A 15479-nucleotide genomic window follows, 5' to 3' on the forward strand; every position below is an offset into this window, starting at 1 on the left:
AAATGATTCGCAAAGCCCAGGGTCCTTTTAGCTGCAAACAGAGAAATTGTGTTTCAAGTTTAGCTTTGAGCAAAGATTTCCTGCTCTTGAGACCATGGGGACACGGGAAGAGTCCAGTATCCCTGGGGACTGGACTGTGTGTTTCCTCACCAAGGTCAACTTCTACCAGATTTGCCCTCCCCCTGCGCACGCCTGGTGATCTCATCCCTGGTGTGAGGTTATGCAAAGCGTAATGGGTACGTTTGCGCATCCTCCCCCGACGTGGACCTTCACAGCCATCCAAGCATGTCACAGATGAGAGAAGCCTGGGCTGGCAGTCAGGACCCCCGCTTTGGAAAATCTGGCATCTGACTCTATGTAACCCAAGGCAAATTGCTTTTACCAATCCAGAGTGGGGGTTGCATCCCCCAGCTCAGCCTATGGGAAGACCGACCCCAGTCTCACAGAAATATTAGGAAGCTTGCTGATGTCAGGTGAGAACAGCGACCAGAACCAGAGAGCTGCTACTGGCTTGGGCTCCTCAAAGCACGTGGCTTTGTGTCCGCCCACTGGCCACTGCATCCAAGGCCAGCGCAAATGGCGGGTGGTAGAGTCCTTGGGACTCTGCAGTGAGCCCATCCCAAGTGCTCCAGAGGAGAGAGACTTCCCAGGCCTCTGACCCCTGCCCCCACCTGGGAGTCAATCCCATGGCCACCACGGTGCCCACTCAGGTGGTCCTGCAGCCAGCGTTGCCTGAGCACATCCAGGCTGGGAGGGAGGTTGGCATTTGGCTAAGGCCCTACCCCAGAAGTTAATCATTGGCCTGGTATGAAAAGTCCAGGGCAGTTAACCAGAATCAAGAGAGCCTCAAGCTGCCACCCGACACCCATATCTGCCCCCACCCACTCCTCTTGCTCTTCTGAAGAACCGGAGAAACAGAATACCTTTATCTCCACAAGGAAATAAAAAGGTGCCTTGCTGGGAAATTCCCTCACGGAAAAGAAATAACCGAGATAAACAGCTCTATTTCCTTTGGCTCAAGCTAGCGAAGGGCGTCTGTGAGAGTAGGAACAGGGCCAAGGCAGTAAGGGAGCCTGGGAGATGCCTCTCCACGCTCCCTGCTGCTTAGAGCTTCCTTTTCTTTACGGGTGCTGGTTACTGCACAGCACTTGTTAACACAGTTTTCTCCTTTCACACTCTCTTCGTCAAGTCCATTCCAAAGTTGAAATCCTGTCACAGTTCGTGGGAAAGTGGGGACTCCGCTCTTCGCCTCTCGCCTCCTTTAGGCTGCAGTATGGGTCCAGAGGACAGCTGTGGTCAGGCTGGGCCCTGGGGCCCCCAACCCTCCCCAGCCCTGGGCTATGTCCACAGATGTTACAAGGTCCACACGTGCTGCACCCTCTGAGTGGCCTTACCTTGGATTCTCCATCTTCATCGGACCCACCTCAGCAACCAGGATAACAGAGGCCATCACACCTACATTTTGAACCCCAACCCCATAACTGAGTGTCTGGGAAATCGTGGGCAGATCACTCAGCATCTCAAGATCTTGATTTTCTTATCTATGAAATGGTTGTAATTATATCTGTTCTGTCTTATTTAAAGGGAACTTATAGAGCTCCAGTGAAATAGTGTAAATGACAATGCTTTGATAAGCAAAGGGGGCTCTACAAATAACAGGAATAAGCATGAGGGATAAGCATCCCACCCTGTTTGAGGGGCAATACGGTGCAGTAAGAGAGGCTCAGAGCTTAGACCCTGGGGGTCAGACAAAGCAGGATTCAGGTCTCGCCCACCTCCTCCACTCCCACCCTACCTATCCCCACGCTTAATCCTCGTGTGAACGCGAGGAAAGCACTTAACATTTAAGCTTTCATTTCCTCCTGTGTAAAATGTGGATAAGAATGCCCCATCTCCTCAGCAACAACAACAACAACAAAAATAGAATACCCACCTCCTTGGGGCGATATCAAGTTTAAATGAGATAATACAGGTACATTATTTAACACAGTGCCTGGAACATGGTACAAGGACCATTCATGGTGGTTATGACCATCATCATCACTTTAATCCTTGCTAGGCTGCCTCTATGCATCTCTACTTACTCATATGACGTGCATTAAAATATGCCAGCCCCCCTCCACCTCCCAGGGGTGTAGGGAGGGCAGCTGGAACAGAGAGATGGAGCCATTTCTTGGTAGTAACCAATTATCCGGTGAGCTGTTCCTGAGCTGTAATGGATCTTGCCCAGGACCGTGACCCCCGGATAGGGATAGAGAGGAAATGACACATGTGCGTGTCCCTACCCTAAAGGAACTTTGCAGCTTAGTTGAGAAGATGAAAATCTACGTATACCTATTAAGGAACAAAAAAGCATTGTGGATGATGGGACTTTGAACTGTAATGGGAAAGGCGGAGCCATTCATTCTTCCACAGGTTTTATGTCGGTTACTGGAGATACAAAATCAAACAGGTGTTGCAGGAACTCGGTCAGCTAGTCTTGGAAGACAAAGGCACTTCGTCACCTCATGCTATTGTCTTTCAGCAACCACTCAAGAAGGCGGCCTGGGTGGCACAGCCCCACCGGAGCCTCCAGCGATGTCGCGCCTCTTCTTCGCCTGCCTGCTGGCTCTCTTCCCAGGTGCGTTGGCCAGGTCCCAGCCCACCCCCATCCCAGACCCAGTTCCCTGGGGGTTCTGAAATCAGGCCCGGCCCCAAGGATGTCCTTTGCAAAGCTTACACTCCCTTGAGGAGTAACCACACAGACGATGCAGAGAGGTCACATCTGAAAATGGATTGGTGAGCCAGCACTGGGGATGGGGAACAGAAATGGCACTTCCACACTGGAAGGTCAGGGGTCTGGTGAAGGGTCTTCACTGGGAATAAAGAAAATAAGACCTTGACCTTGAACGAAGCATCACTGAGTTGCTTTGTTTTGGGGTTTTGGGGAAATGACTTATCCTTGTGGCTCTTAATATTTTTATCTGGAAAAATAAAAGAAAGTAATCTGTAAAGCTTTTTCGGAAATATAAGGAAATAACAGATAACAAAGGAAATAATGTAGCACCCCACGAGGGTGGTTTAAAAAAAAATATATATATATATGTATATATATATACACACACACACAAGGGATATCACTAAATAAGTTTGCGATCCCTTTTCCTTAAAATGGTTATCATTAATGAATTAAGATTAAAATTTAAGAATTGTTTAATAGTTTGGCAATTTAGCAATTGCCTAGCTGTAGCACATGGTAATTAATCTACAGAAGGCACATGTCTTGGGAGGAAACGTTCATGTCCTCGGCGTGGGCTGTCTGGATCCTCTCAGCCGGCTTTACCCTCCTGCAGCCTCGGAAAGCCTCTGTCTCTGTCCCCACAGTGGTCTCCATGAAGAGTCCCATATTCGGTCCTCAGGAGGTAAGCAGTGTGGAAGGCAGCTCAGTGTCTATCAAGTGCTACTACCCGGCCACCTCCGTCAACCGGCATACCCGTAAGTACTGGTGCCGGCAGGGAGCCAGGGGCCGCTGCAGTACCCTCATCTCCTCAGAGGGCTACGTCTCCAAGGACTATGAGGGCAGAGCCAACCTCACCAACTTCCCAGAGAGCGGCACATTTGTGATGAACATCAGCCATCTCACTCGGAATGACTCGGGTCTCTACAAGTGTGGTCTGGGCATTAGCAGCCGAGGCCTGTCCTTTGATGTGAGCCTGGAAGTCAGTCAAGGTAAGGATCCAGGTGCCTTAGACTTCTGGGGAAAAGTGAGAGGGAATCATCCCAGGAGCAACAGGAAGGCCTGAGGAAGGATCTCCTGAGAGGGCATGGGGAAGGCTATGGGTCCATCTGGAGGAAAGGACTTTGCATAATAGAACATGGAAGCGAGACAGATGGGACCTACTTGGTGGTGGGGTGCGGGGGCACTTTTCTAGGTCTACAGGGCCTGAAACATTTCAGGTTTTACTAAGACTCTAACTTAGAAGAGCATGAGGAGGACAGCTTCTCTCATTAGATTTGTTGCAGGAGGGACAAGAGGCCCATGAGCAGGGAGAGATTCTTAGGGATCCTTAAATTCTTGCTATTAGAGCACCCTTCAGATCAAGACCTTGGGTCACCAGAAGGCTTCTTTTAAAATATATTTTCTAACCTGAGATCCATTAGTTCATCAAAACTCTCAGCGTAAATAAAATGATCAGTTCTTGCCCAAAGTCCACAAGACTGGATGTAATAAGTGATACAGGTGTAAGTGTCAAGAGAGAATAGAGGAGGGAGAGATTAGTGCTAGCTTGGGAAGCCTTCATAGAGGAGGCAGCAGTAAAGTTGGGCCTTGGCAGACACTCTGACAGTGTCCTTCGGGAAAAGAGGGCACTCCAGGTGACAGGCACACCCAGCCCTCAAGGGGAACATTGAGTAGTCCTATGTCGCAAGAAAGCAAAATCACAACTTGCCCCCCACCCCTCATTCTGCAGCTCCTGGGCAGATAGATGGCGTCCACGTCTACACAGCAGAACTGGGCAGAAAAGTGACCATCAACTGCCCTTTCAGGGCTGTGAATTCTGAGAAGAAGAAATCTATGTGCAAGAAGACAGGCCAGAGCTGCGTGCTAGTCACCGACTCTACTGGGTACGTGAGCCCCAGCTACAGCAACAGGGTACATCTCAAAATTCAGGGTACCAGCAAATTAGTGTTTAGCGTTGACATCAACCACATCCAGCTCAACGATGCTGGGATGTACGTCTGCCAGGCTGGGGATGATGACAACGCCGACAAGAGCAATGCTGACCTCCAAGTGCTGAAGCCCAAGCGTGAGCTGATTTATGGAGACCTGAGGGGCTCAGTGACCTTTGACTGTGCCCTGGGCCCCGAGAAGGCAAATGTGGCCAAATTTCTGTGCCGGGTAAAAAATGAGGAAGCTTGCAGTGTGGTCATCAACACGCTGGGGACGAAGGATCAGGACTTTGAGGGCAGGATCCTGTTCACTCCCAAGGATAACGGTTTCTTCAGTGTGCACATCACCAGCCTGAGGAAAGAGGATGCGGGGCTCTACCTGTGCGGAGCCAACCACGATGGTGAGCCTAAGGAAGGCTGGCCCACCCAGGCTTGGCAACTCTTCGTCAATGAAGGTGAGACCTGAGAGTGGGGAGAGGGAAGAGGTGGGCAGTCTGGCAGGGGAGAGCCTCACTCGCTCCCTGTGAATCTATTTAATCTCCGTCAGTCAGCTGACAATATCTGCTCACTGACGAGCCCTGGATCAGATGTTCTGTGGGCAGCTGTACACGAGAGCTATACAACATAGCCTTTGCCTTGTGTGATCTCCTAACTCTTCTTCTCTGTTATCAAAGGCCTTTGATGGCCGTCCCTGATCAATAGGAATGAGGGGAGCTCATGATTGAGACCAGACCTGTAGATTGCCTGGGTTTCAGAGAGCCATGGTGAGGACATAACACGGAGGCTACCTGACCCTCGAGCAGTATGGCTCCTCTTCCTTCACACTCAGATGGAAGAAGTCTTGACTTACGTTGGTCGCAAAGCTTTCCCAGGAAGACAATGCCCCAGCTTCTAAAATCTCCCCTCCAACATCTCTTAGGGTTATTTGTTATTCAGCAGGTTAAATCTCTGCTTCTTCTCACCCTGGAGCACTCCACACAGAGTTACCCTCATGAGACACAGTGAACCAGTACTTGAAGTTCATGGTCACTGCCCTTGTGACTTTCCTGTAAGGGGCTCACATTCCCTGTACATCATTTCTCCATCTAGCTCGGTCCTCACCACATCCCTCAGCGTCTTCAGTCATCTGGGGTTCTCATGGAACCTCAACTTTAGCTTCTTGGAGAGAAGCCATGCTTCTTCTCTTGGACATGGCCCTCAGTCGGGGTGCTCAACAATTAAACTTATCTGTGCTACATAGTGTATATTTTAAATCATACTGTTCTAATACATTTTCTTAATTTGGAGAAAAAACATCTGGCCATTTTGTGGGACAAGCTAATAAACAGACAAAAACTTACCTAGGGGGAGATTTTGTAAGAAGCCTAAGGAGAAAGGCTAATAGTCTCTCTTTAAACCCCTTCCATTCTCTGCTCAGAATAAGGTGGGGAAGGAATCAAGGTCACCAGACCAGTGGGGATGTCTCCTGGAGGCTGGGTGAAGGCTCCAGTGCTGAGCTCTGTGACATTAGGAAAACCTTTTTCCCTTTCTCAGGAGGGTGAGGTGATTGGTCTAAACGTCACTCTCCACCCTGGCTGAGCCCACGGGGAAGAGGCTGCCCAGACCACATTGCTTATTCCTTCCCATCCCTGTCTGTGCTTCTAGAGACCATGATTCCCCCAAGTCAGTCTGTGGTGAAAGGAGTGGTGGGAGGCTCCGTGGCCGTGTCCTGTGCCTACAACCCGAAGGAAACAGACAGCCTGAAGTACTGGTGTCGCTGGGAAGAGACTCAGGGTGGCCGCTGCCCGCAGCTGGTGCAGAGCAAGGGGCCGGTCAAGGAGCAGTACAAGGGCAGGCTCGCACTGGACGAGGAGCCAGGCAATGGCACCTACACCGTCATCCTCAACCAGCTCACCGCCCAGGACGCCGGCTTCTACTGGTGTTTGACAAACGGCGATACTCGCTGGAGGTCCATGGTGGAGCTCAAGATTGTAGAAGGTAATTGCTGGACTGGGGCAAGAGGGAAGGCAGGCAGCCCCAGGTACCCCTCCGGTCAGCAGCAGCAACGCCCCCCAACCACTCTGCCTCCCACCTTCCCCCACCTCCATGCTGATGGAGAGAGCCCACCTGCTCATACCTGTATCAAGCACCCATCCCCGTCCCGTTCACACCTGTAACAAACCCTTTCCTGCCCCACACTCTTCAAACTACCACACCTCCAGTGATCAAGAGTATCGGCTTCTCTTACAGTATATACGGCGTCAGCTGAGTAGAGTATGGCTGTCTTGAGTCTAGGAGAGCAGATAACAACGAAGAAAGCAAACTGAAGTCATTAGCAAGGTCTATGGTCTGTGATAGACTAGAGTGACTCATGGCGGTCACCAATAATCTATTATAGACACATAATTACAAGTGCTTTTGTGTTCAGTATAGTGTGTTTATTTACCATGCTGTCCAAAGAGGAAATAGGCTGTGGACAAAGCACCCCCCTAGTCCTCCCGTCACTTTTCTGCAGCATCACCAGCGCCGACTTCTGTGCCTATTTCTCCCTCCCTGTGCCAGGAGAACCAAGCCTCAAGGCACCCAAGAATGTCAAGGCTCAGCTGGGAGAGACCCTCAAGATCTCCTGCCACTTCCCCTGCAAATTCTACTCCTATGAGAAGTACTGGTGTAAGTGGAGCAACAAAGGCTGCAGGACCCTGCCCAGCCAGGACGAAGGCCCCAGCCAGGCCTTTGTGAACTGCAACCAGAAGAGCCAGGTCGTGTCCCTGAACCTGAACTCCATCACCAGCGAGGACGAAGGCTGGTACTGGTGCGGAGTGAAGGAGGGCCACAAATACGGAGAGACCGTGGCTGTCTATGTGGCGGTGGAGAAGAAGGTGAAGGGTGAGTCTCCGAGGGCCATGCCCACGTGCCCTGGGACCCCACAGAAAGCTGCCTAAGAGCATCTCCATCAGGGGTGGCCCCTAGGTTTGGCTATAAGAGGTGGGGGTGGGGAGGGGGTAGATTATGTCCCCACCTGGTCTAATTTAGCCTTCCAGAAAGGGCATCCCAATAAATATACCAACTAATTAAAAATAGTGGATTTGCCATTTAACCTCAGTTTCAAGACAAGTCCCATAGTTGCTCCTTCAGGCCACTCTGAAGCCCTTTCTATACAGAGAGATCTTCCTCTATATGTAGAAATGTCAAAGTCACTGTTATATGCATCACACTCTCTGCTCAAAAGAGGGCCAGACAACCTTCACGTACAAGGTCTGCTAAAGAAAATCGGGGCAATATCTTCTAATAAGTTTGCATTTCAAGCCTCTTTTTAAAATATCACATGAAATGTTTTATCCCTAATGAAGGTATTTTTAGTCCCTCCAGAAATCCGATTATGTCAGCATCCAGTTGGTCAGGCTCACTGAGGGAGCCCTAACCAAGCTATCACCAGGGGGCAGCACTATGGCGCCCAGCCCTGTAGTCAAGAGGCCCTGGGCAGGGTTTCAAAGCTGTGAAAAATCTCCCTGTCCACAAATGATGGGTCAGCCCTCATGCATAGCTGGATCTAATGACACGGAACCTTGCAGATGGAAGTGAATTTGCTATGAATGGGACCGAGGTCATCTGTGACAAGCTACTGAAGACCACCAGTCCTGTTTCTAGTGTCCTTCGAGACCCTATCCTAACAGTCTTGAAATCTCACCCTGACCCTGGGGTTCCTAATGAAGTCCCACTCCTCAGACTCCCTAAAGTCAAGGACAGAAAGAACCATAATCCAGCCCCCTCTGCTCTCTCCAGGGTCCCAGGATACCAGTCAAGTGAATGCTGCTCCTGGTGAGGAGGCGATAGAACCGAGGGCCAGGGAGACTGAGAACAAAGTCATTCAGGGTCCCAGCCTTTTTGCAGAGGAAAGAGCAGTGAAGGATACTGGAGATCCAGCTGGTGGGAGCGGAGCACCTGCAGATCCCGGCAGGTGAGGAGGGATTTGGGGATCCCCACCTGGAGAACATCCTGGAGACCGAGGACCTGAGGTTGGTCCACCAGGCCCAAGGAGGAGAGCCTGTCCGCTTCTTGGCAGCGGAGGCAGCCCTCACTGCCTCGGTCTGTGCTCTCTGCCCTTCTCCCGCGACCAGTGCGGTGCTCACCATTCAGTTCAATTTCCCAGTCAGGGGATGCAGGCAAGGCCCGGTCCTCAGCTTTGTCCTGTCTAGGAGGGCTTCTTGGAAGAACAGAGCAGCTCGGGTGGCTGTATCAGGAGGACGCAGTGGATTAACCAGGAAGGAAGAACTGGCTGGAGACAACCGGCCAGCACCTCCTGGGATCCCCGGTGTCCCTTGCAGGGACTAACTAAATTAATGCTCCCTCCAGCTCTGCAGGACAAGGTGGGAGCTCCAAAGCGCTGTTCTCCACCCTGGTGCCCCTGGCCCTGGTGCTGGCTGCAGGGGCCGTAGCGATTGCGGTGGTCAGAGCCCGACACAGGAAGAATGTCGGTGAGTCCCGGGGTGCTCCCTGCCCCCCACCTCCAACCCTGAGCCTCAGTCCTGGCTCAGAGGCGCTGAGGGGAGTTGCCATGATCTGTTCCCTTTTATCAGCTCAAAGGAAGGGTCCAGGAAAGTGAGGTGGGGAATAATAAACCCACACATGCTCAAAACTTACAGTAAGTGCTGTGGTCCAAATGCCGTCATCTCTGCTGGAAGTCCATCTTCAATTGCTGCGGGTCTAAATTCAGAGGCATAGCTGCTGGGAAGAGGAGGGCAGGGTGCTGGGAAACCTGGGCTTCCAGCCTGGTGTGAGGACCAGTCAGCTGTGTGACTCGGGGTGTCCCAGTTTCATACCTCTGGTTTCCTCACGGCTCAAGACAGGGGTAAGAATAACCATCTCTGAGGACAAAACAAGGTCCTGGGCATTGCAAGTTTGCAGAGTGATGAAGAGAGGTCAGTGACTGTAGAGTCTAGATTGTCTGTGAAAAGGGACTGGGGAGGAGACTCGGGTCACTTCTAATCTGCCTTGGGTCCTAGTCAGAGACTAGCAGCAAAGAACTTGCCCCCCTTCAGCTCTCCTGTGGGGCTCCCTCGGGGACGCCCCGGCCCCCATCTCTACACCAACTCCTCTTTGCCCCCTGACAGATCGGATTTCAATCAGAAGCTACAGGACGGACATTAGCATGTCAGACTTTGAGAACTCCAGGGATTTTGGAGCCCATGACAACATGGGAGCCTCTCCAGACACTCAGGAGACAACTCTCGGAGGAAAAGACGGTACATCCCTCACTCAAGGGAATGCCCAGTCCCTGGGGAACAAGAATTAGCCCTGACTCCGCACCTGGGACGGGAATAGGAGGCCGGAGAGGGCTGACCCACCCTCCCCTGCTCTTCACACAGAGTTCGCCACCACTACCGAGGATGCCGTGGAGAAGGAAGAACCCAGGAAGGCGAAAAGGGTGAGAGCAAGGAGGGAGAAGGAGGCCTCACGTGGGTGACGAGGAAATGCAGCATGAGGGACTGCAGTTAGACATCAGGAAAAACCGCCTCAGAGTGGGGCTGGTGCCAGAGTAGGGAAGGGGGTGTAAACAGTATTTGGAAAGTGCATCTTTCTGGTTGTGGTGTTGACCTGGCTGAGGCCCAGGCAGGAGGTAAGCTGCATTTATAGGCTGTAAACTGGCAGGAGGGAGGGAGACGGCAGTTGGGGGGGGGGAGGGGGCAGGGGGAGTGGTTGGCAGGGGATGAGGAAGGCAAATGCATTAAAGATTCAGCCACAGGGTGGGCAGGTCAAATGTCAAACGCTGGCCATGGGACCCATAGAATCAGGTCACCACTCTCGCTTGAGGGTTTGCGGGTACCGGCATTTTCCCTGGGCCTGGAAGATATTTGCTCGTGGGAGGCACTGATAGTCACTAGAGGCCCCTTCCCACCCCAACCAAGTGCCGTGTTACTTGAAATCCTGCCTGCCTTTGGGTCACATGTTACCCTCTCCTCGTACTTCCCTGATCCCAAGGCACTAATGCTTGTTATCATATCTACTCTCCCTGGTGGCAGCAGAGATCCCAGCACTGGGAACAATTAGGGGAATGAGTGAGTCCTGGAGACAGCCTTCCCCTCCAGCCTGGTGTTGTGTCTCTGAACTGGTAGAGAAAGAAAAATGTAAACCTTGTAGCTGACGCCAGCCTAGGCCACCTTGGCCATGACCGGGGGCAGGGCTTCCGGGGACGGGCCCAGGCAACAGAGATGGTTCCACTCCATGTGTTGGAAGGAGGTAGTGAGACAGAGGGAGATATTTTTAGAAGCTGCAACTTTCCATTTCTCAAAATTAGTCCCTCTTGGTGAGCATGGTGGCTGGAATGAGAACAGTGGGTGAACACAGTCTTGGGTTGTTTAGGCCAAGATTATGAATTTAGGATACTTAGTGCATCCCCTCCCTCTGACCCCCACTCTCTGAGCCAACACCCCAAACACTGACCCCTCTCCTGTTGCCCCCTAGTCATCCAAGGAGGAAGCCGACATGGCCTTCACCACCTTCCTGCTCCAGACCAACAACATGGCCGCCGCCACCCAGAACGGCCCCAGAGAAGCCTAGACAGAGCCCTGGTTGCACCCATCCCTCCGCACGTGGCAATCACGTTCTGAATCACGTTGATCCTCAGGGCACTCAGCTCCGGGCCTCCGCTCCCTGCACTCACACCCCACCTAGGCTTTTCCTACCTGTCCTCAGAGGGTATGTTGGTCCCTTCTCGGTGGCATCCAAGCCTGGCTTACTTGTTCCTGTTGGGGGTGAGGTGACGTGAGGCATTCCCACCTACAGCTTATTCCTAATGAAAGAACTAAGGTGTGGAAGGAGAATTACTATCTAAGGGGACCTCTCAGAAAGAAAAGGGACCACAGTGGGTGGAGAGACAATTTCAGAAAGCCATTCAGGGCTTCTCTGCACCCTTGTTTTGGGATGTCAGTGGGATTCTCCCTTCCACTCCATCCCCGAGTCTCCCAATCCCCCACTCCCTTCCATCTTCTCTTCTTCTTTCCCTCATTAAAAATACGCATTTGGATACTCACTAGATTCCACGTGCTCTGCTAGACACCGGGACACATAGGCCACAAACCCGGCTAGCAACCTTTCTAAAAACATCACTGAATCCCTGGAAGCCACAGCATCTCTGTGTATTTACACTCACTAAAATCCTCATCAGGTATCCTCACCTCTGCCTATATTGGGAGAAACCATAAAAGGTCTGGAGTCCTGAGGCCTTGGGGATTATGTAACATGGGCATACATACAAGGAATCAAAAACACATTCTTACCATTTTACAGGTGAGAAAATTGAGGTCCTAAGAGGTGAAGAATTTTGTCCAAGGGCAAAAAATGATATACACTAGTGTCAAAGCTAGATTTCGCATCTCCTGTCTCCATATAAGAGCCTCTGCTCTCCTGATGGAGACAGAATTCTACAGGAAGGAGGAAGAGGAGGAGAAAAATGTAAATAGCGACTTTCACAAGCCCCACCTCAGGGAAGACACCCCTTTCCCTTTTTGTCACTCACAGAGACCTAATAGTGTAAGAGAATGGTCAAACACTCATAACTCCTGTATTTGAAGAGTTCTGAGTGAAAGGGGAGAAAAGAGGGGGTTTGATGGTGCCAGGGAGGGGCTGATCTCCAAAGAGCTAAGGTTTTAAGGTCTTTTTCCCTCTAAGCTCTGCACTTCAACTAGCACCTACAAGCTGGCACTCGCTAACAAATCAAAAATGTGAATTAATTAATAATTAAAGACAGTGATTGCCACCAAGGAGGCTCAGACTGCATTTGTCCCCCATACCACTTGTTTCCCAGGCAACACTTTCAGAGCAGTTTGCTGTAGTCCCACTTTTAGACACCCCAGGACATGTATCTAAACCAGAGTTCCCCCCACCTCCAATGCTAGGCTGAGGGAGGCTAGGGGACAGCTTGCAAGTGGGACCAAGAGTCTCTTCAATAAGAGAACACTTTGGGGTCTACACAAGTGGTCAATATGCCAAAGCTCTGTAATGAAAGACTCTCTATGATGGAATGAACTGAAAGCAGATATAACCAGTGCTCCTCTTGGGCATTAAAAAAAATCTTGGTACAGTGTCCATGGAACACCTGACCTTCAATCTCATACCTCCCTGGGGTACCCTCCAAGATCAAGAGGCTATTAATCAAAACTCAAGTAACCAAATGAATAGACTCCTTCCATAGACTAGAGGCTAATTAGATGATGAGTTAGGTTTTAGAATAGTTGACCCAAAGCCTCTTGGGGGACAGTGATTAGGTAAAGGACCCCCTCGTCTCCTAAGGCCATTCCTAGGTTCTGCTAAACCTTGCCATATCTAATAAGCTTCCGTGCCACCCCTAGACTCTTCTTCAGGGTGTCAGTGTGTAGAGAGTTCTCTCTTGGAGAGAGTTCTTCCTGGCCGTCTAGCCCACCTGATGTGGGATAGAACCTATGTTTCTATCTGGGCCTTGAACATAATGCTTTCCATGCTATGTGCTTCCCCAGTCTGGATAGCAAAGCACTGCAGGAGAACCAAAACTACAAGGTATATTAGAACCCATCACTGTTTTACCCTCAGGAAGCTGCTCTCTGACCCACCAAAGAGTCATGCCTGGGGCAGAGGAATTAAGATACAGCTTCTGTGTTAATGCAACAACCTACAAGCCAGTCCTGAACTTAGGCAGTCTATCCCAGTTCCTAGGATCAAAGGCCAAGAAATGTCACTAAAGCTGCAATCTTGTATTATTCTTAACTGACATTGTCAATAGGTGATAGCAAGTTTAGTAATATGACCTGCCCCAAATCCACCTGCTCCGCATGCAGCATGTTGGACAGAAAAACCCTCCTATGAAGAAGGAAGCTGGTCTATAGCCTAAATGGGATCTCTAATAAGTTAAAAAGTCACCAATTTGCGGGAGTATATTAATTTCCTAGGGCTACTCTAGGAAGTACCACAAACTGGGTGGTTTAAAATGACTGTAATTTATTTTTTCACCATTCAGGAGTTTAGAAGTCTGAAATCAAGGTGTCAGCAGGGTTGGTTCATATCAGCAGGGACTATCTGTTCACGTCTCTCTCCTGGCTTCTTGTAGTTGCCAGCAATCCTTGGCTTGTAGACACATCACATGCATCTACAAGGATGCATCACATCCTTGGCTTGCCTCCATCAACGCATGGCCTTCTCCTTGTGTGTTGCCCTGTGTCTTCACATGCTTTCTTATAAGGACACCAGTCATTGGGTGGAGGAACCCACTCTAATCCAGTTTGACCCCATCTTAATGAATTACATCTGCAAAGTTACTGTTTTTAAACGAGGTCATGTTCTGAGGTTCCAGGTGGACATGAATTTTGGAGGGACACTATTCAGCCCAATATAGGGGAGTAACAATCAACTGTGGGGTTGATAATGATAAATCAAATAACAAGGATTAGTGTCCAGCAACCACGCAGAGAACTATTTCAATATTTCTGATGGCAAGGAAACCTTCCTCAAGTTCTTGAATTATCTTGATTTTTTTCTTTTTAAAAATCCATTATGTAACAATGATTACACATTACTAAGACCCAATAGTGGTTGAGAATCTGTTTATAGCAGTTGATTTTTGTTTGCAAAGCTAAATATGTATATATATATATATATATATATATATATATATATATATATATAATTTGTCCAAGACTTTCCCAAGACTCAGGACGGGTCATCTCTCCTAAAAACAGCAGACAGCAGAGAGGACCTGACTATGATATGGTCTGTGAAGCTTGTCCCCAAGGCAGAGAAACAAGTAGAGCTCCCCATCCCCAAGCTTCTCTGAAGTAACCCTATGATGGAGCCTGTACAATAAAAAGTATGAGATCATCTCAGAAAGACTACATATCTAGACAGGGGCACACCGAGAGAGAAGATATAAAACTAAGATCAGCGGCCCCCAGCTGGACAGGAAGCTGAAGCAGGAAGGGAAGGAAGATAGTAGAGCTGTAAAATTCAAGGAGTTCTAGAAGCTTGCAAACCTCTCCTAAGGCTGATAAAGAAGTGGGTGGCCAATCCACCCTCACTAGAGCCAAAAGTCTTTGTTTAAGTGTATGAAGCTGAATATTCTAAAATCTAGGTCTTTGCGGACAAATCACATTAAAATTCATCCAAAATTTCCACATATTTGGGTTCTAACCTTAGAACACCAACAGGAACATGACCATATTCAGGAAAGAAATTTTACCCAAACTCCACCATTTCTTGTAGCAGAAAGTCACGAGTCTGTTTACCGTAAAGGTTAACCTTCCCAAAGGCCCATTCCTGGGGAGCAGCTCCCTCTCGGGCGGGCAAGCCTGTGGTCGAAGTTCTCAGAAAGAGGAAACTGCAGGATGCCTGAGCCAGGTGCCTCTACCTGGGCGGGCTCCCCAGTGAGTCCAGGGGGCAGGGGACTCTCACGGTCTGTCTTTGGGGAGAGCAGTGCTGGGTCATAGTGAGGGCCACCCAAGGATCTCAGCCCTCTGTCTGGAAAGGTCAGGAGATGGCTCTTCAGAGCCTGGCCAAGGGGAAAGTCAAAGCAGGGTGATGCGATAACCAAGCAGAGCCGTAAGACAATGTCCCCCTTGATGACAAGGGCTAGTCTCCTCGGCGCTCACACTGTATTCCAGCCCTAGGTAATGCCTGCCTTCTGCAGCCCTCACAAGAACTTTATGAGAAATGTTCTCACCCCATTTGTAACAGAGGTAGGATAATAAAACCTCAGCTATTATGGAGAGTAGATGAATTTACCTGAAGGACTTAGCACAGTTCCTGATCTATCTGGTATTATTTATTCCCTCCACCCACCGGTCACTGGGCTCTGAATTTTTTCCATTGGGTTATCCCTTCTGGCCAAG

The 15479-nt window shown here is 50.0% G+C and overlaps 1 protein-coding gene across 1 annotated transcript; it reads left to right on the plus strand.

Annotated features, from left to right (window-relative positions):
- Positions 1–2577: 2577 nt before the first annotated feature.
- Positions 2578–11184, plus strand: PIGR (polymeric immunoglobulin receptor). The gene is made up of 10 exons (XM_065880160.1): positions 2578–2620; positions 3364–3708; positions 4449–5102; positions 6292–6624; positions 7189–7512; positions 8410–8584; positions 8980–9101; positions 9738–9869; positions 9993–10051; positions 11089–11184. Exons 1-10 carry the CDS (start codon positions 2578–2580, stop codon positions 11182–11184), a joined length of 2283 nt encoding a protein of 760 aa, XP_065736232.1.
- The last annotated feature ends 4295 nt before the right edge of the window (positions 11185–15479 follow it).

Source organism: Phocoena phocoena, chromosome 1, assembly GCF_963924675.1.
Source record: "Phocoena phocoena chromosome 1, mPhoPho1.1, whole genome shotgun sequence".
NCBI classification, from domain to species: domain Eukaryota; kingdom Metazoa; phylum Chordata; class Mammalia; order Artiodactyla; family Phocoenidae; genus Phocoena; species Phocoena phocoena.